The sequence below is a fragment of the Oncorhynchus kisutch genome, unplaced genomic scaffold (genome assembly GCF_002021735.2).
Source record: "Oncorhynchus kisutch isolate 150728-3 unplaced genomic scaffold, Okis_V2 Okis01b-Okis20b_hom, whole genome shotgun sequence".
In the NCBI taxonomy this organism is placed as follows: domain Eukaryota; kingdom Metazoa; phylum Chordata; class Actinopteri; order Salmoniformes; family Salmonidae; genus Oncorhynchus; species Oncorhynchus kisutch.
In genome coordinates this window covers 7,892,987-7,912,275 of record NW_022261978.1, presented here as the reverse complement: position 1 = coordinate 7,912,275, position 19,289 = coordinate 7,892,987, and the positions used below count along the sequence as shown (strand labels likewise).

Here is a 19,289-nt window from a genome sequence, read left to right as displayed (position 1 = left end):
TATTATTGACTGTATGTTAGTTTATTCCATGTGTATTATTGACTGTATGTTTTGTTTATTCCATGTGTATTATTGACTGTATGTTTGTTTATTCCATGTGTATTATTGACTGTATGTTTGTTTATTCCATGTGTATTATTGACTGTATGTTTTGTTTATTCCACGTCTAACTCTGAGTTGTTGTACGTGTCGAACTGCTTTGCTTTATCTTGGCCAGGTCGCAGTTGTAAATGAGAATTTGTTCTCAACTAGCCTACCTGGTTAAATAAAGGTGAAATAAAATTGAATAAAAAAAAAATGCAATACTCTGGTTTGTTGTTTTCTGAGAACATAGTTCTGAGAATATCCCTACAATTCCAGTGTAAAGAGTGTAAAGATTTAAAACTATATATTTTTTTGTTATGGATGGTCAGTCCTTACATCCATAGCTCAGTCTGAGAATTTGATAGAGGTTACATTTCTCTAGCCTCATCCCTCATCCCTCATCTCTCATCCCTCATCCCTCATCCCTCATCCTTCATCCCTCATCCCTCATCCCTCGTCCTTCATCCCTCATCCTTCATCCCTCATCCCTCATCCTTCATCCTTCATCCCTCATCCCTCATCCCTCATCTTTCATCCCTTATCCCTCATCCTTCATCCCTCATCCTTCATCCCTCATCCTTCATCCCTCATCCCTCAAGAAAAGTTAACGCTTTGCTCGCTCCTTTAATTAAAGTACAATATTTTATGGTATTAAAAAGCTGTTTGCTGAGTAATAAGTCCACAGTCACAAAGGAAGTGTATGTAGATCCACGTGTTTTTAATCAATGCTCAACATTTCACCATGAAAATCATATTTTATGCATCACAGGAAAATGGTAAGACTTTGATCTTCAATACTTTGGTCTTGTTTATTCAGCAACTTCTTTTCCCTGTAAGAAGAAAGAAATAATATAATGGATCAGTAATAACAATGAACATGATAAATATATGGATAGAATATAATGGATCAGTAATAATAATGAACATGATAAATATATGGATAGAATATAATGGATCAGTAATAATAATGAACATGATAAATATATGGATAGAATATAATGGATCAGTAATAACAATCAACATGATAATACATGGATAGACTTGGATAGAATATAATATATCAAGCATTTAGTGCTCAGTGCTCAGCTTGGATTTTCAATTTTGAAGTACCAACAGAATTAACCTTTCATTTTTTGCCCTTCCTGAAATGTGCTGCTTGGTGATCTTAAATACAGCTGAACCAGTGTAAAAGGTCTGTATTGACCTCTGAGAAGACTGAATCATAGGTGGTGTTGATGTGTTCATATCTGAACATGAGTCAGGTACAGGTTTAGCAGTAGTTCTGTACCTTTCCAGAGTCACGGGTCTTGGCTCTGAGCTTGTTGACCTGAGTCTCAGCAATGTCAGCACGCTCCTCAGCCTCCTCCAGCTCATGCTGAACCTTCCTGAACTTAGACATGTGCTGGTTTGCTGCTTCCTCCTGGGTGAGGAAAGGAGAGGCAGAGCAGAAGATCAGTATTTAAAGTTTGAAGCTTCAGGTAGGAAATTAATTTTCAGTTTTTAAAGGTATTTAAAAAAACAAATACAAAAAAGACAGCTTTAGAATAACAATGTATACAGGAAGCTGGATGATACAGCAGAGGAAGTGAGTGGCAGAACAGGGGATCAAACCACTGCCTCCAGCACGATCACTAGACCAGCCCCTGGTGCAGCAAATTCATATTCAAATTCATATTCTCCTTTAAGTTTGTAATGCATAGGAGAGGCACTCATAAATGTGCATAATTTCATCAGCAATTGCTTGCACTATCAATTGTCGTTGTTGACTGATGTGCTGGAGCAACACTTACTTCAAACTAAATTGTATGGACATTAAGTATTGTAATGTTTCCTAGGGATAAACATTTTATTTTTTGAATTTCTGCATTCAGAGTATTTGACTCAGTATATTCTTACCGCTTCCTCAGAATGCCTCTTGTAGGCCTTCACTTTCATCTGCAGCTTATCTACCAGGTCCTGAAGTCTGCCAACGTTCTTCTTATCCTCCTCAGTCTGTCGGAGAAGAACAAATCACTGTCAGTATAGTTTTATACACAAACCTGTCTGTGTTAGTGTCAAATGTGTGAAGAATGCACTTTCTCTTACCTGGTAAGTGAGCTCCTTGACTCTGCGCTCATACTTCCGGACTCCCTTGACTGCGTCTGCACCTCTTCTCTGCTCAGCCTCCACCTCAGTTTCGAGCTCACGCACCTTTGTGGAACAAATACATTTAGGCATTTGTTTGAGGTGGTGAAACAAATCTTTGTAAAACAGAGGATGAGTCTTCTACCCAGTCAAGGAGGCACAATTGTTGTCTTTCATTATGTGCTTTTCCAAAGTGGAAGTGGTTCCCAAAGTGGAATTTACACTTACATTTGTTCATGAATATTGCTAGCAACAACAGATTTAAACTACCAAGGATCTGTGGAACAAGATTAGAAGGTCCAATACAATGTAATATTATTAATCCACTATTTATGTTCTTAACCCTTAGATGTACAACATGGGCCTGGGAGGCTCACAGGGATACCCGTCGGCTCACTATTCCAACATTTTTTTATTTTTTTATAAACTCAATTCTTCTTGTAGTTCTAATATATAGGACTCATTTTTTATTTGACCGATTTTGTCGTGCATTTAGCAGTGCATGTTGCAGTACCAGTATGGCTAATAAGAGGCCGCCACTCGCCTGTTTGAATGTAATGAGTTTGCCACAGCAAGACAGAAGCACCGACATAAATACATTTTTATGTCTTTATTTTTAAGGTAAGGGAGTGTGAAAGCACCATATTCTAGAGAGTAATGTTTGTTAAGATGTTATGTTTTCATGTTTTTATGAACTTAAGAAAACCCTGTAGCCTACAAGCTAATTTAGCCGTTAGCCTTCTAGCTGCTAGCCCCGCATAGCAACGCTAGCTTCCCTAGTAACGGCCCTTTTGCAGCAGAGTGAATGAGACATGTAGCTGATAGCGATCTAGAGAGAGAGAGAAATTAAACAACTGTAACGAGTAATGTAATGAGATTAATTGGATCAATGCGTATTTATGTATCAGAAATTTGTATTATTATTATCATTATTATTATTATTGAATCAATGAATGAAATGGCAGTTTAGAATAACGTTACAAGCCTAAATGAAACAACTAGATAAATACATTTTTATATCTTGACTTAATTTGAAGGTCTTGGCTCCAATTCTTCTCAAGTCCACAACATAAGTGTGACATATTTACAATGTTTTTGTTTTGAACATAATTGCACTGTAATTTATGCTTTAAAACGGGAAAATATTCCCTCTGATGCCAAGAGAGGGGACTGTCAAATGTTCTTTCCCAGGGGCCAAGACCTGATTAGACTGACCATGCACTGCTGAAGTCATAGTAAAACTGTGTGGATAATATTTATATCTCACTCTAAAGTAAGAGTTGGGTTCTGATATTATGAAGGGGTCCCTGATGCAAAGACATTTGGGAACTCCTGATCTAGGTGGGTTAAATGAGAGAAAGTCATTACATAATTCTCCTGTGTATTTTACATTATCAAATACTTTTCCAGCAAACTGTTTTTTAATCCAACCCCTAATCCACCCTGCTGGTAACTCACCCTGGACTCCAGTTTCTGGAGCTGCTTCTTGCCTCCCTTCATGGCCAGATTCTCAGCCTCATCCAGGCGGTGCTGCAGGTCCTTGACTGTGATCTCCAGGTTCTTCTTCATCCTCTCCAGGTGAGAACTGGTGTCCTGCTCCTTCTTCAGCTCCTCAGCCATCATGGCCGCCTGGAATAGTAGTTTGTTTAATTTAAGGACCAATTGGCAAAAATCATAACGTTCCTCTGAGATCTTTGTTGTTCTTAACCAGCCCAGCTACCATTTCTCTTGAGGACAAATCAAGTTGATGTAATTCAAAGACTCACATCAGTGATTGCCTTCTTGGCCTTCTCCTCTGCATTCCTGGCCTCGTGGACGATATCGTCCACCTCTCCCTGCACCTGCACCAGGTCAGTCTCCAGCTTCTTCTTGGTGTTCAGAAGGCTGGTGTTCTGAAGGAGGAAACAAGACAATTTGTTTAGCTCTAAAGAGAATTTACAAGATTGAAATTATTAAACTCTCAATGCAAGCAATGTTGAATTCAAGGTGTGTTTAAACAGTATGCTTGGTTGGAAATTGCTTTTGACCCATACCTGGGAGTGCAGCAGTCCAACACGCTCGCTGGCGTCTACCAGCTCAGTCTCAGCCACTTTGCGGCCTCTCTCTGTCTGCTCCAGAGCAACTCTCAGCTCCTCGATTTCAGCCACCATCAGACCGTTTCTGCGCTCCACCATGGCTGCCTGCTCCTTCATGTCTTCTGCGACACGGATGGCATCATCAAGGTGCAATTGGGCATCCTGTGGTTCACAATGACATACGTTCATTAGGACTTGTGGATGAAGGGGTGATAGGATGGGTAATAGAAATGTTCACTGGTAAGAATCCCTCTCCATGTTCAGGTGTTTGAACCTGATGTCCCAGTCCCTTTACCTTGAGCTGTCCCTGGACGTTCCTCAGCTGTTTCTGGGCCTCAGCGGCCTGCCTGTTGGAGTGGCTCAGCTGGATCTCCATCTCGTTCAGGTCTCCCTCCATCTTCTTCTTCACCCTCAGGGCATCATTCCTGCTCCTGACCTCAGAGTCCAGGGTACTCTGCATGGAGTCAACCACCCTCTGGCTGTTCCTCTTGATCTGCTCCATCTCCTCGTCCTTCTCAGCGATCTTCCTGTCCACCTCACCCTTGATCTGGTTCAGCTCCAGCTGCACACGCAGAATCTTGGATTCCTCGTGCTCCAGTGTGCCCTGGACAAACAGAAGCAGTCAGGCCAATTGTGTTCAATATATTTGGATGTAGGAATTAAATATATATGACTACAATAAACTCACTATAGCTGGTGTTGGCTAGTGTAACACTGCTTTCCCCATCAAACCATCAAACAGCTGTAGTTTGTACCTCAGCCTCCTCCAGAGCGGTCTGGATCTCAGACTTCTCTGTCTCTACGGTCTTCTTGGCCTTCTCTAGCTCATGGATGCTCTTGCCAGTCTCTCCGATCTGCTCAGTCAGGTCAGAGATCTCCTCTGCACACACACACGAGAAGATTAGACTTGGAAGATTTTTAGTGGATATGCCAGTAATCTGAATTTGACATTGAATCATATTAATAGTTAATTAATTAACATTACCTCATAGCATCTTGCAAAAATAATTGCCTACCATTTGGAATATTCAAAGGAATACTGTCTACAAGTAAAACAATATATGACATCTCTGAAATGGTGTAATAGTAGTTTTGATGTTTGCAGTTCCTTCCATTTTCAAAACACTAGTCAAACATGGGCCAAATAGAACTGCTGTCAAATGCTCACGTTGCAGGTTCTTGTTCTCTCTCTTCAGAGTCTCCAGATGATCCAGAGCCTCCTCATAGGAGTTCTTCATCTTGAAGAGTTCAGTGCTCATAGAGCGAGCCTCCTTCTGAGCTCCTTCCAGCTCAGCCTGGCCCTCCTCGTACTTCTGCTTCCACTCTGCCAGAACCTAGGAGAATCCATGGAGTTTTCATTAGAAGTCGAAGATGAAGAGTTTTAAAATTAGAAATATGCAACAATTTGATAAAAATATTGGTTTATTCATTTTCACCTTGTCAAAGTTCCTCTGCTTCTTGTCGAGGTTGGCGGCCAATGCGTTGGCTCTCTCAACATCAATCATGAGGTCCTCCACCTCTCCCTGCAGCCTCTGCTTGGTCTTCTCCAGGGAGGCGCACTTGGAGTTGGTCGCCTCAATGGTCTCCTCAGCATCCTGAAGACGCTGGGCCAGCTTCTTCCTATAGGACAACAGAGGGTGGTTTCGTGGTGTAATTTTTTTATTTTTGACAAACAATGCATATTGATGTAACATTTTCTCAGAGCCCCCTACCACCCTCACCATCCACACCATATCTGAGTTTTTGCTGATCTGTGGGACTCACTTGGCCTCCTCCAGCTCCTCTGTGCGCTGGATGGCATCAGTTTCATACTTAGTCCTCCACTGAGCCACCTCACTGTTGGCCTTGGACATGCCTCGTTGCAGCTCTGCCTTGGCCTCCTGCTCCTCCTCAAACTGCTCCCTCAGGAGGTCACAGTCATGGCGGGCAGACTGGACACCGTGGGCCAATGCATTTTTAGCCTGTGAGAAAGAAAGAAAGACAAAGAGAGATGTGAGAGATAATAAAACAAATTATGGTAGGAGTCTCTGAGGGTGGTGAGACAGTAGGAGTCTCTGAGGGTGGTGAGACAGTAGGAGTCTCTGAGGGTGGTGAGACAGTAGGAGTCTCTGAGGGTGGTGAGACAGTAGGAGTCTCTGAGGGTGGAGAGACAGTAGGAGTCTCTGAGGGTGGAGAGACAGTAGGAGTCTCTGAGGGTGGAGAGACAGTTGAAGTCTCTGAGGGTGGAGAGACAGTAGGAGTCTCTGAGGGTGGAGAGACACTAGGAGTCTGAGGGTGGTGTAGTCACCGTCTATGTAAAGATATGGCTCTAAACTCTCCATTTTGGGTCCCTTACCTTGACCTCCTCCTCAATCGCCCTCTTCAGCTCCTCCACCTGCTGGGTGAAGGCCTGTTTGCCTCTGGTCAGCTGAGACACCAGGGCTTCCTTCTCCTCCAGCTGACGGCCAAACTCACCTGCAGGGACAGTGGAACATCTTGTTAATAGGATCATTGTTTTCTAAGATTGAAAATGGATTCTGAGGTATCATAGGGCAATGTTAGGTGGTGAATAGTACAGTAGAAACTCTGTGGATATCGCCCCTAATACATGTTGTGTTCTACTGAAGGAAAGCATTGGCTTGTTGTTCATTGTTGATGGTACCATTTTCTGTCAGGAGTCTGGCCCTCTGTCCGCTGATGTCGTTGACCTGGCGAACATTCTCATCATTCTTCGTCTTGAGCTCACTCAGCTGGTCCTCAAGAGTACGGCACATCTTCTCCAGATTGCCCTGTTAGTGAAACATGTTCCATCATTACTTTATATATGTGACTCCTGTCAACTTCAGTTCAGTTGAATGGTGATGTAGTTGACCCTCCTCAACACTGCTTGATCAAAACATCACTACTCACCTTTGCCTTGGCGACGGCCTCCATGTTGCTGGAGAGGTCATCAATCTCCATCTTGTACTCGCTCTTCTCCTTCTCCAGCTTCTGCTTGACGCGCTGCAGGTTGTCGATCTGCTCCCCGAGCTCAGCCACACTGTCGGCCTGCTTCTTGCGCAGAGCGGCGGCTGTGGCCTCATGCTGCAGGGTGGACTCTTCAAGATCACGACGCAGCTTCTGGAACTCAGCCTCACGCTTCTTGTTCATCTCAATCTGAGCAGCAGTGGCGCCTCCGGCCTCCTCCAGCCTCTCGCTGATCTCCTCAAGTTCCCTGGAGAGATCAGCCCTCTGCTTCTCAACCTTAGCCCTGGCTCCACGCTCAGCCTCAATTTCCTCCTCTAGCTCCTCAATACGGGCCTAGAACAGGGGACAGGAGCAGGGGGATGAACACTACAATACAGTTGAAACAATTGAACCTCACAAAGTAATAATAGTATGTATATTTTGTATAAATGTGTTTAATACAAAGCCAGTTACACTAATATATTCAGTAGACAGTGTCCCATGCAGGAACCAAAACCACAATGTTAAGAAACACCATCTTCCAACCTACTCAGCTGTCAGAAGCCACCTGGAAAAATGTGTGCTACCAGAATAAGGGTTTTCAGGAAATGATTAAAGTCTGTGCTTTTCTGTACTGGAGCTTATATCCTGTACTGGACCTGGAGTTCCTTGATCTTCTTCTGCAGCTGAGCTCCCAGAGACTGCTCATCCTCAACCTTGCTGAGGAGCTGGGTGGTCTCAAACTCCTTCCTAAGAAACACAAACACATTGATTGCAGAGTTAGTTTTGGTTTGATAGTGTAAAGGTAGAGGATCATACCATTCACTTTGCTTTTAAGAATCACATGTAAATGCTAATTCATAATTACAAGAATTAGTCAAAAACAACCATTATAGCAGGTAATACTGTAGTCATAGGTTTGTGTTTACTTCTTGATTTTCTCATCAGCTTGCTGCTTGTCATTCTCCAGGTCCATTATGGACTCCTGGGCCAGTTTCAGATCTCCCTCCAGCTTTCTCTTGGATCTCTCAAGGTCCATACGGAGCTTCTTCTCTTGCTCCAGAGAACCCTCAAGCTAGAAGATAAAAACACATATTATTAAAATCTAAACAACTGAAGATAATATCATCTTACATACTATCATGGCCAAAATGTCAAACTCCACTCACGTCGTCCACTTGCTGTTCCAGCTTGGTCTTGGCCTTGGTCAGAGTGTTGACTTTGTCCTCCTCTGCCTGCAGGTCATCCAGTGTCTGCTGGTGGGCCTCTTGGAGGGCTTTCTTCTCCTTGGTCAGCTTGGCAACACTCTCATCCATAGACGCCATCTCCTCTGTCAGGTTTTTAACCTGTAAATAGCGACAACATAGTTATACTTCACCATAAAGGGGAGATTTAGTTTGTTAAATATGGCATTCATTTCATTTAGATAAAACATTTCATCAAAATTGACTGTACTATATATTCAACACTAGATGGCAGTGTTCACCATTCCAGTGTACTGAATGGAAGTCATAAATGAGGGGGATCAGAACATACAATGAATGTTGGGAGTGCTGAAGTTCTACTATTGTGTCCTAATATTTCCTGCACCCACAATACAACTTGAATTCCATTTCTGTTAAGATATGTTTGGAGTTGAATAATGTTTGGATTATTGTTGGTTAGACTGTCTATAGTAAGACACAAGACCTTGTTTTCAGTGGCGTGCTTCTCCTTCTCCACTTTGGCCAGGGTGAGCTCCAGGTCATCAATGTCCTTCTTCAGCTCAGAGCACTCATCCTCCAGCTTCCTCTTCTTGGCAGTCAACTCAGCATTGATCTCCTCCTCATCCTCCAGCCTCTCGGTCGTCTCTTTGAGTTTGGCCTCCAGCTGGATCTTGCTCTTGATGAGCCCCTCACACCTTTCCTCAGCATCGTTCAGACTTTCTCCTTCCTGGTTTCAGAGCAGGGGATACAAAATCAGAGGCCTGACTTCCTGTATCAAAATATACATTTTAGTCAAAGAGGTCAGAGCAAATCAATAGACATTCATGAAATACATAACGTGGGTAATAAAACTGTGTGTGTTAGCCACATCCTTTACAGTGTGTTTATATGTGTGTGTGTATTCATGTGTATTTAAATGTGCCCATGCGAGGGTAGTTGTTCACTCACAGATGCTACTTGGAGTGACAGGTCATTCTTCTCCTGCGTCAGGGCCACCAACTTCTCCTCCATTTGCTTCTTTGTGGACAGAGCCTTGGCCAGATCTGTCTTCATCTTCTCATAGTTCTCCTTCATGTTGGCCAGCTCCTTCTCAGTCTCAGCGCTCTGCAGCAGGGGCTTGATCTTGAAGTACAACTTCATCCATGGCCAGGTTTTGACATTCATGAATGAGCGGATGTTGTACTGGATGGCGAAGACAGACTCTCTGTTCAACAGAAAGGACAGATGGTGAGTCCCAGTTCAATGTCTATTTTTGATTTATATTTGGTCTGACGTGAATTCAACGTGAAAACAACAGAAATGTCACCATGTTATTGGATTTAGGTTCAAAGACAATTACATTGATAACTTTTTTTCAAATCCAGGTTGTTTCAACGTCATCACATTTAATTTGGGGGTTGAAATGACCATTGGGATGTTTCATAAAGCTACATTCTGGGAATCGAAGAATAACTAAATGGAACCCCCACCACTGTCTGTTTACAGCTGAGGAAGGGGGCAAGGACTGACAGATTATCATTACGGGAATCGAAGAATAACTAAATGGAACCCCCACCACTGTCTGTTTACAGCTGAGGAAGGGGGCAAGGACTGACAGATTATCATTACGGGAATCGAAGAATAACTAAATGGAACCCCCACCACTGTCTGTTTACAGCTAAGGGAGGGGGCAAGGACTGACAGTAATGCAAAGCTCATGAGATATTTTATATTCTTCAAGAATGAATGGGTAAATACCACACATATCAATGACAACTGAACAGCCCAATCCCAAACTGCAACTATAAAGCTAGAATCCTTAGTTGCTACATCCATTTCTGGACTAAATGAATGAACCCAAAAGCTGTAGTAGACCATTATAAGATGTACTTTCTCATTCTGAACAACTCACAGCATATACAGTATGTAATCATAATGCATTAGATACAGGTGGTTGACAGAAAGCTTTGCCAAGATGTCTACTATTCCTCACCTCCTCTCCATCATCTTGCTAAACTCTCTCCTCATGAGGAATCCACGGCTGAGAGCCTGGACCATGCCGACCAGAGTGGCCAGCTTCTCATCTCTCATCTCCTCCAGGACACCCAGCAGACCGGCTTTGAAGAACACCTGAGACACAGGTTAACATGGTCAATGGAACCATAGATGGTGACAGATAGAAAGGGTCAAACCACTAGATTGATTTAAACAACATTAACATTGCAACGGTTACAAACAAACCATGGGATGGGTTGTTTCTAAAATGTTAGTTATTGTACAGTTGTAGATTAATAATGTACACAGATGCAGATAACTGCAGCCATACCACTATAACACAATGCACATGATAATGACTTTAGTTTCTCTTCTATACTTGTGATGTATGACTTTGAAGAAAAACACTACAATGTTTTTCCACCTTTTCCATTAGTTAAATTAAGAAGAAAGAACAAAGGATGGATAGATCACCTGGAGAGATTTTATATGGTACGGGTTTAAATTATTATTCCAGTTGTGTTTTGTTGTCAGCTTTTACTGGGGGTTTTTGACTGACCTTGGTGTGTCCAAACTTGTAATCCTCGTGATTCACATCAATGGACCCAAGCAGCTTCTCAGAAGCCTTCTTGTTGTCCATGAACTGGCCCTCAGGGATGACACTGGCATTCAGTACTTTGTACCTGAATGAGGAGACATTTTTAAAATATGCCAAATTGGGGGCCTCCCGGGTGGCGCAGTGGCTAGGGATTCTGTGCCATCAGAGACCCTGGGTTCGCGCCCAGGCTCTGTCGTAACAGGCCGCGACCGGGAGGTCCGTGGGGCGACGCACAATTGGCCTATCGTCGTCCGGGTTAGGGATGGCTTGGCCGGTAGGGATATCCTTGTCTCATCGCGCACCAGCGACTCCTGTGGCGGGCCGGGCGCAGTGCGCGCTAACCAAGGTTGCCAGGTGCACGGTGTTTCCTCCGACACATTGGTGCGGCTGGCTTCCGGGTTGGATGCGCACTGTGTTAAGAAGCAGTGCGGCTTGGTTGGGTTGTGTATCGGAGGACGCATGACTTTCAACCTTCGTCTCTCCCGAGCCCGTACGGGAGTTGTAGCGATGAGACAAGATAGTAGCTACTAAAAACAATTGGATACCACGAAAAAGGGCTAAAATTCCACCAACAAAAAAAATTGTAATTAAAAATTATTGGCACCCTTGATAAAGATGAGCAAAATAGACTGTATAATAATACAATAATTCAAATACGGAGCTATATTGTAATAATAATATATTGTGGTAAAAGTGCTTCGAAATAAATATGTGTATGAAGGAAATAAACCCAAACCTACTGTAAAATATGGTGGTGGAGTTTTTATGTTATGGGGCTACTTTACGTCAACTGACCTGGGGGCCTCGTTAAGGTCAACGGCATCATGAACTTTACCCAGTACCATGACATTTTAGCCAAAAACCTGGTTGCCTCAGCCAGGAGGCTGAAACGTGGCAATGGGTGGGTATTACAGCAAGACAATAACCCCAAATCTAAAATTAATATTTTACTATGGCCATCTCAGTCTCCAGACTTGAACCCCATTGAAAACCTGTGGTTTGTATTGAAGAGGGCAGTCCATGAGTGCAGACGATGGATATCAAGGATCTGGAAGGATTCTGGAAGGAGGGTCCAACATCCTTCCCATTGTGATCTACAATCTCATACAACATTCTAGAAAAATACCATTGTGCTCGTACTGAAAGCAGGGGTGCCAATCATGATGAACCCTATCTTGAATTAAAATAAGAATTGTTAAACAAAATCTCTTTCTCTGAGTATGAAATAATAAAATTGTCACAAATGTTTGACCGTACAATATAGCTCAGTATCAGTGTTATTTGATTCAGTCTTTTCTGCTCATCTTTATCAAGAGTGCCACTCATTTCTCTCTGTGTGTGTGTGTGTGTGTGTGTGTGTGTGTGTGTGTGTGTGTGTGTGTGTGTGTGTGTGTGTGTGTGTGTGTGTGTGTGTGTGTGTGTGTGTGTGTGTGTGTGTGTGTGTGTGTGTGTGTGAATGTACCTCTGCTTGAAGTCAGCATAGAGGATTCTGCTGGGGAATCCCTTTCTGCAGATCCTGATACCCTCCAGTACACCATTACACCTGAGCTGGTGGATAACCAGGAAGTTCTCCATCAGACCTGGTAAAACAAAACAAGTCTCTTTTAATACTAAAAAACAGATTATAGATTGGGATCGTTAAGGTTACTGATACTGGACTGATAAGATGACATATTTAACTCAATATTTCTTGTACCTGGAGTCTTTGACTCGTTGGGGATCAGGCAGCGCACAAAGTGAGGATGAGTGCTCCTCAAGTTGGTCATCAGCTTATGTAAGTTCTCCTGTAAGAGGATTACAAACCATTTTCTCAGAAATCATTTATGTTAATCAATGCAACTTTTGAAGGACTGAATATGCAGATTTCAAAAGCTCACCCTGAACTGGGAGGACACAGTCTGCATGGAACCACCCTTCTTCTTGCCTCCTTTCTTGGCTTTATCTGTTAAAATGGGGAAAATTAAAAGATAACTAGAAAAGAGCGGGTGGAATAAATAGAATAATAATTAGAGTATGTAAGAAATCTAGAGTGGTCTTGTCTTCAGCAAGCACACTAATTATAAACCAGATAATCTCTGGTTAACTTCACACTTATCTAGAGGCAAATGCTGCCAATCAGATTGTGTAGAATAACATCTAGTGTATGAGTAAATCAACCAGGTGATAAACCCTGAGAAATTGTGATACATTGAAAGACTTTAAAGAACATTTGGGTCTGAGTTGTAACTATTATTTAGTTAAATATTGTGACGTGATGCTAGTCTTACCCTCAGGAGGGGGAGGGGGATACAGGGCAGCCAGAATTTTCACTCCTGACTTCCCGTACAACTGACAAACTGAGTCGTTCAGGGGGTCCTTGTTCTTCTCCAGCCACCCAGTGATGTTGTAGTCCACAGTTCCGGCGTAGTGCACCAGGGAGAAGTGGGCCTCTTGCTTGCCTTTGGCAGGCTTGGGCTTCTCAAACGACTTCGTTTTGCCAAGATGCTGGGAGTACAGCTTGTCCTTGAAGGTAGTGTCTGAAGACTTGGGGAACATGCACTCCTCTTCAAGGATGGAGAAGATGCCCAATGGCTTTATGAAAAGAGATGTATATCAAATTAGTGATATTTACACTTTGGATCACATTCATTCCTTTAGTAAACATGCTGTTATAGGATTATATTCATTTAGAGGAACATAATAGGAAACATATTGAGATCTCAACAGTCAGATGCTGATAATATCTCACACAGCGCTCCATTTGAGCTTTGCTGTTACTGTCCATTATAATCATCACAGACAGCTTACCTTCTCAATAAGCTCAATGCAGGCAGCCAAGTCCATGCCGAAGTCAATGAAGGCCCAGACGATTCCCTCCTTCTTGTACTCCTCTTGCTCCAGGACGAACATGGTGTGGTTGAAAAACTGTTGCAGTTTCTCATTGGTGAAGTTGATGCACAGCTGCTCCATGCTGTTGTACTGTTGATGGAGTTTTAAAAGGGATCATTTCATCATACAAGGTTGTAATCAATCTGAATCACAACTAACTGTCTTGTTCTGGTCTCATACTCACATCAAAGATCTCAAACCCGGCAATGTCAAGCACACCGATATAGAACTGTCTTGGATTCTTGGTGTCCAACATCTCATTGATACGGATGACCATCCACAAGAACATCCTCTCATAGATGGACTTGGCCAGAGCACTGACTGAGTTATTAACCTGCAATGATAATACCTCAAATTAATACATGAGATGTTGACCATGTCTAGTGATAAGGTGATACAAGCTTGGGAAAAACATCACTATTCAAAAAAAGTATAGCACTCATCCCCACGAAAATCCCTGTGCTCAGAAAATGGTAGATGCTGTGTTTGGCCGCCTTACCTGAGCCACAGTCTGTCCCTTGGTCACATACTCGTTGCCGACCTTCACTCTGGGGTAGCACAGAGCCTTCAACATCTCAGCTGAGTTCAGGCCCAGCAGGTAGGCAATTTTATCAGCCACTGGAGAGAGAACCAACAACAACAGACTCAGGGACACAAGATCAATTGTTTATGATGTCATACTGACAAAAATAGTTTGGCCAAATCATATCCGAATGTAGTATTTTGGTCTCCAAAAATGATCTCCTGCCTGACTTTCATGTGGCACTGTCTGTCTTAGGTGTTCTATTTCTATGTTGGGGAATGGGACTAATGCTTTACATATTGTATATCTATGAGTGGGACTCACCCTCTGTGCCGTCTGGCTCGGCCTGCTCCTCACGCTGCTTCTGCTTGAATTTCAAGTTTCCATGGTGCACTACAGCTCCTGTCAGCTTGTAGATGCCAATCTTCTCTTCATTAGTGAAGCCCAGGATTGTAATGGCATCCTGGCATTAAAGAGGAAGTACAACAGAGATAAACTGAACAGTTGTTTGCTCAGTTACACTACAGTTCTGGGCTCACTCCAGAACCAATGGGATGAATAGATTTGACTCTTGGCCAACACACTGGAAACACAAAAGGAGTTTTACACAGTTCCACAAGGCACTTAGCTCTCTTGTGGAAGCCTTACATGACGGAATTTGAAGTTATGAAGAGTTGCTTGAGGCACATGCCTAACTAACACAAGTAATTTGTCTCGTGTATCTCGGTTGGTAGAGCAGGACACTTGCTACACCAGGGTTGTGGGTTCAAATCCCATGAGGGACCAGTATGAATATGTATGCAATCACCAACAGTAAGTCTCTCTGGATAATGGAGTCTCCTAAATGACTAAATTGTAAATAAAAAATCATACATTCTCAGCTGCTACCAACTTGTAATTGCACAGTGCATTCAGTGTGTATGGTGGTCCTACCCATTCTATATGTAGACTTTGGTTAACCCTTTGTTTGACTCACATCTGTGGCATCCAGCTCATCATTGTCATTAATGCTGGCCACAGTGATCTGTCCCTGACTGCACATGGGGAAGTCGTAGGGGTTGGTGGTGATGAGCGTCATTTCTGTGGACAACAGAGAACAGCTTGTCAGTTAAATCTCTTAGAATTCTGCTCTCCTACTTTACAGTATCTCTCCCTCCATTACTCAATAGATGGACTCAATGATACATGTAGTATATAATGAATAGCATTAAAGAGGAGACTGAGACTTGTGGACTAGTGCATCACAGTGCATTACTTGATAGATATTTCCCAGAGACCCTCCAAATGTCTAGATGCCTTGTTACCTTGGATGTACTCATTGTAATAGTATTATTAGTGTGGACTATGAATATTTTTAACAAGTTCCACAGATGGGGTTGGAGTAATTTCCCCTGAACCTCTACTTTGTCGTACCAACTATCTCAGGTTTGTGGCCTGTCATCATCTGGAAGAAGATGTGGTAGCCTCTCTCATCGGGCAGCTGGAAGGACACTCTGGACTTCTCCAGCAGGTCTGAGAGAGAGAGTTTTAGTGACACAAGGAGAGTGAGAAAGAGGGAGAAAACATGAGATAACATTTAATGATATAATCTCCCCCAAGAAGTATTTGAATTTAGGAAAGAATTGAGAAACAATCAAAACCAACTCACAGGTCTCAATGTCAGCTTTAGCCAGTTTACCAGCTTGGAAGTGAATCCTGATGAATTTACCCTGTAGTAGTGCATGGGGGTTACAAATAGGTCAACAAATAAATCAACATTTTACTTTGATAGACCCCTTTAAATGTTACAGTTTGTTGGACAGTTGTTGATATCACTATAGGGAACTACTGAAATAAATGTTTCCAATATGAGGTAACTTCCACAGTATGCCCTTCATACTTACAAAGCGAGACGAGTTGTCGTTCCTCACTGTCTTGGCATTACCGTAAGACTCCAGCAGAGGGTTAGCTGCAATGATCTGATCCTCAAGAGACCCCTGATTGAGACAAACACAAGTTGCTCAAAAACTGGTAACATGGTCACTTGACTTGAACAAATTTCTTGAAACATGATTCACAGCTGGAAAGAATTTTGCTCAGAAAACCAAACTGAAATGTGATTAAAAGGCAAACATAAGAACAACCTACCTGCATTTTGTTGGGGTCAGCTTCCTTCTTGCCACCAGACACTGCAATGGTGGCAAAGTACTGGATGACACGCTTGGTGTTGACAGTCTTTCCTGCACCGGATTCTCCGCTGGTTTATATGACAGAGAAAGAGGGGTTTTAGTTACATGTTTGAGATTAAAATTTGCTTTCACTAAGAAATAGCATTAAAATTACACCGTAGTTACAAATATTTCCACACATTGACTAGTTATTACACATAACCTGATGCTCTAATCCATCCATAATGTCATGTATTTCATCACACCAACTGACCCAATTTATTATAATATATACACTTTCTCAAGTGACATTTTAGTAAACAACTTACGTAATCAGGATGGACTGGTTCTCCTTATCTGGAACCAAAAAAACACATTGCTTATCATACTCAAACAACATTATGGGGGCATGATTTAATTCATAGCATCATCAAAAAATGTTTTTAGGAAAATGTTCCATTCAAGTGAATCAGACACTGTAGTGAAAGCGTTGTGAAAATCTGATATTCCAGCAAACTGTTAGAAACTTCAAACTGTTAGAAAACAGTCTGAAGTATATTTTAACTTCCATTGATGCATCCATCCATCAGCACTTATGGACTTTAAGATCCATATACACTTATCACAACTATCTATCCATCCATCACAACCATCCATCACAACCATCCATCCATCCATCACAACCATCCATCCATCCTTCACAATCATCCATCCATCACAACCATTCATCCATCCATCACAACCATCCATCCATCCATCACAACCATCCATCCATCCATCACAACCATCCATCCATCACAACCATCCATCCATCCATCACAACCATCCATCCATCCATCACAACCATCCATCCATCACAACCATCCATCCATCCATCCATCACAACTATCTATCCATCCATCACAGCTATCCATCCATCCATCACAACCATCATCCATCCATCACAACTATCCATCCATCCATCACAACCATCCATCCATCATAACATCCATCCATCCATCACAACCATCCATCCATCCATCACAACCATCCATCCTTCCATACATCCATGAGAGCTCGTACCAATCATCATGAACTGAAAGGCGTTGTCAGAGACAGAGAAGATATGGGGTGGAGCCTCCACCCTCTTCTTCCCTCTGTAGGCGTTGACAACCTCTTCGTCGTACACAGGGAGCCACTTGTAGGGGTTCACCGTGGCACAGAAGAGCCCAGAGTAGGTCTGGATGAAAGCATAATTAATTTAGGAGATTAACAAAGTCAGATGTACTTTTACCTGGATTTATGTGAGAATGTGGGTGTACTTTGGTAAACTGATGTGGGTCTACTGTATTGATATGTTTTGGTTTCTACCGTTCACTTATGTAGTACTGTATGTGTGTATTTATTATGTTCATGTATGTGTGTTTGTATGTGCAGGTTTCTTACGTAGATCATCCATGCTGCATAACGCTCTTTGAGGTTATACAACACAGAGGCTTCATTCAGGTAGGTCATCATGGCCATGTCCTCAATCTTGTCGTACTTAGGGGGGTTCATCTCATAGATGTCTGCCTCTTTGAACTCTTTTCCTTCCTGAAACAGTCAGAAATCTAGGTTACACACAGATCAAAGTGGACATGACTGAATGCTTTTTGTTCATTAAATACAAGTTTAATCGTTTAAAAAAAATGCATATACACATTTAATCCAACTCATTTGTTATCACCCACTGACACATATCTGGAGATTGTTGACTAGTCAACAAAAAACAATCCATGTCATTTTTTAATAGCAGCGATAAAAATGATGTGTTTGAAGGTTATATTCTGCTTGCAAAAATGCAAATGCCAATGTGTATATTTACTTAATTGGAGAATTAGAGTAATTGCACAAACTTGACTTTGAATAATTTTCTGATCAGACTTACCTCCTTACTGCCGTCAGGTTTCGTGACTGTTACAGTACACTTCCCGTCGGCCCTGGCAGTGATCAGACCCTTAAGGTACAGCTCCACCTTGTCTGTCACATAGCAGGCGTTCTTTGAATCAAAGGGTGCGGCTTGTGCCTCAATCCTTTCTCTCTCAGGCTTACGAAGGTATATGGCAGCCTTGCCGTAGATTTGCATCTCAGCGTCCGTACTCATGGTGACGGATAACTAGGAAAGAGATGAAACAAGAAACATGATTGACTCTGTGGTGCTTCCTCCCCAGTCAACAGAGTTAGGTGAGCGGTATCTCTAACCAAATATTCTCTCACTTTTTATGTGAAGAGTCAAACCATGTCTCACCTTCTTTTCCCCTCCTACAGATGAATGTGTACTTCTTGGAGGACCCTGTGAAACATTAGAGTGTTGTGAAAACACACAAGTCATTTAGCCCCGAATGTCCAATTTAATTATTCATTTTCCTAGTGGCAACTCACTTTACTACACATCCAGACATTCTGTCAGGAATTCAAATAAATTCCCCTGAAAACCCCGTTACATTCTAGAACACCCTTTCAAGTGCAGGAGCACCACTTTTGACTGTAAATGAAAGTCTCAGATTTGAAGTATAACACAAAATAAAGAAATACATGTTTTTAAAATAAATTCTACTTGTTTGCATATTCAATTGAAGTCAATTGAAACAGTGCAGTTAGCCACCGGTCAGATGCTGAGTACAAAAATGAGATAAATGTAAACATCTAAGGAGATGGAGAGGTCTTACCACAGAGGAAGAAGGTATCTGACTTATGGATGCTGGGGCCTCAGCCTCCTTATATCTGGTTGGAAGTGCCAACCAAGCA

General features: G+C 42.3%; 1 protein-coding gene across 1 annotated transcript; it reads right to left on the bottom strand.

Annotated features, from left to right (window-relative positions):
- Positions 1–893: 893 nt before the first annotated feature.
- On the bottom strand, positions 894–18,645 carry LOC116352986 (myosin heavy chain, fast skeletal muscle-like). The gene is made up of 39 exons (XM_031811573.1): positions 18,430–18,645; positions 17,949–18,095; positions 17,586–17,742; positions 16,853–16,880; positions 16,504–16,612; positions 16,260–16,352; positions 16,025–16,085; positions 15,790–15,888; positions 15,353–15,456; positions 14,701–14,839; positions 14,353–14,471; positions 14,038–14,187; positions 13,773–13,943; positions 13,253–13,556; positions 12,863–12,927; positions 12,682–12,769; positions 12,448–12,565; positions 10,947–11,070; positions 10,386–10,522; positions 9,362–9,617; positions 8,898–9,140; positions 8,378–8,554; positions 8,138–8,283; positions 7,868–7,958; positions 7,173–7,562; positions 6,925–7,051; positions 6,619–6,737; positions 6,048–6,244; positions 5,720–5,903; positions 5,452–5,617; positions 5,039–5,163; positions 4,579–4,887; positions 4,242–4,445; positions 3,975–4,100; positions 3,667–3,837; positions 2,170–2,274; positions 1,981–2,076; positions 1,373–1,504; positions 894–914 (listed from the first exon to the last, which is right to left on the bottom strand). Exons 1-39 carry the CDS (start codon positions 18,643–18,645, stop codon positions 894–896), a joined length of 5,814 nt encoding a protein of 1,937 aa, XP_031667433.1.
- Positions 18,646–19,289: the final 644 nt, after the last annotated feature.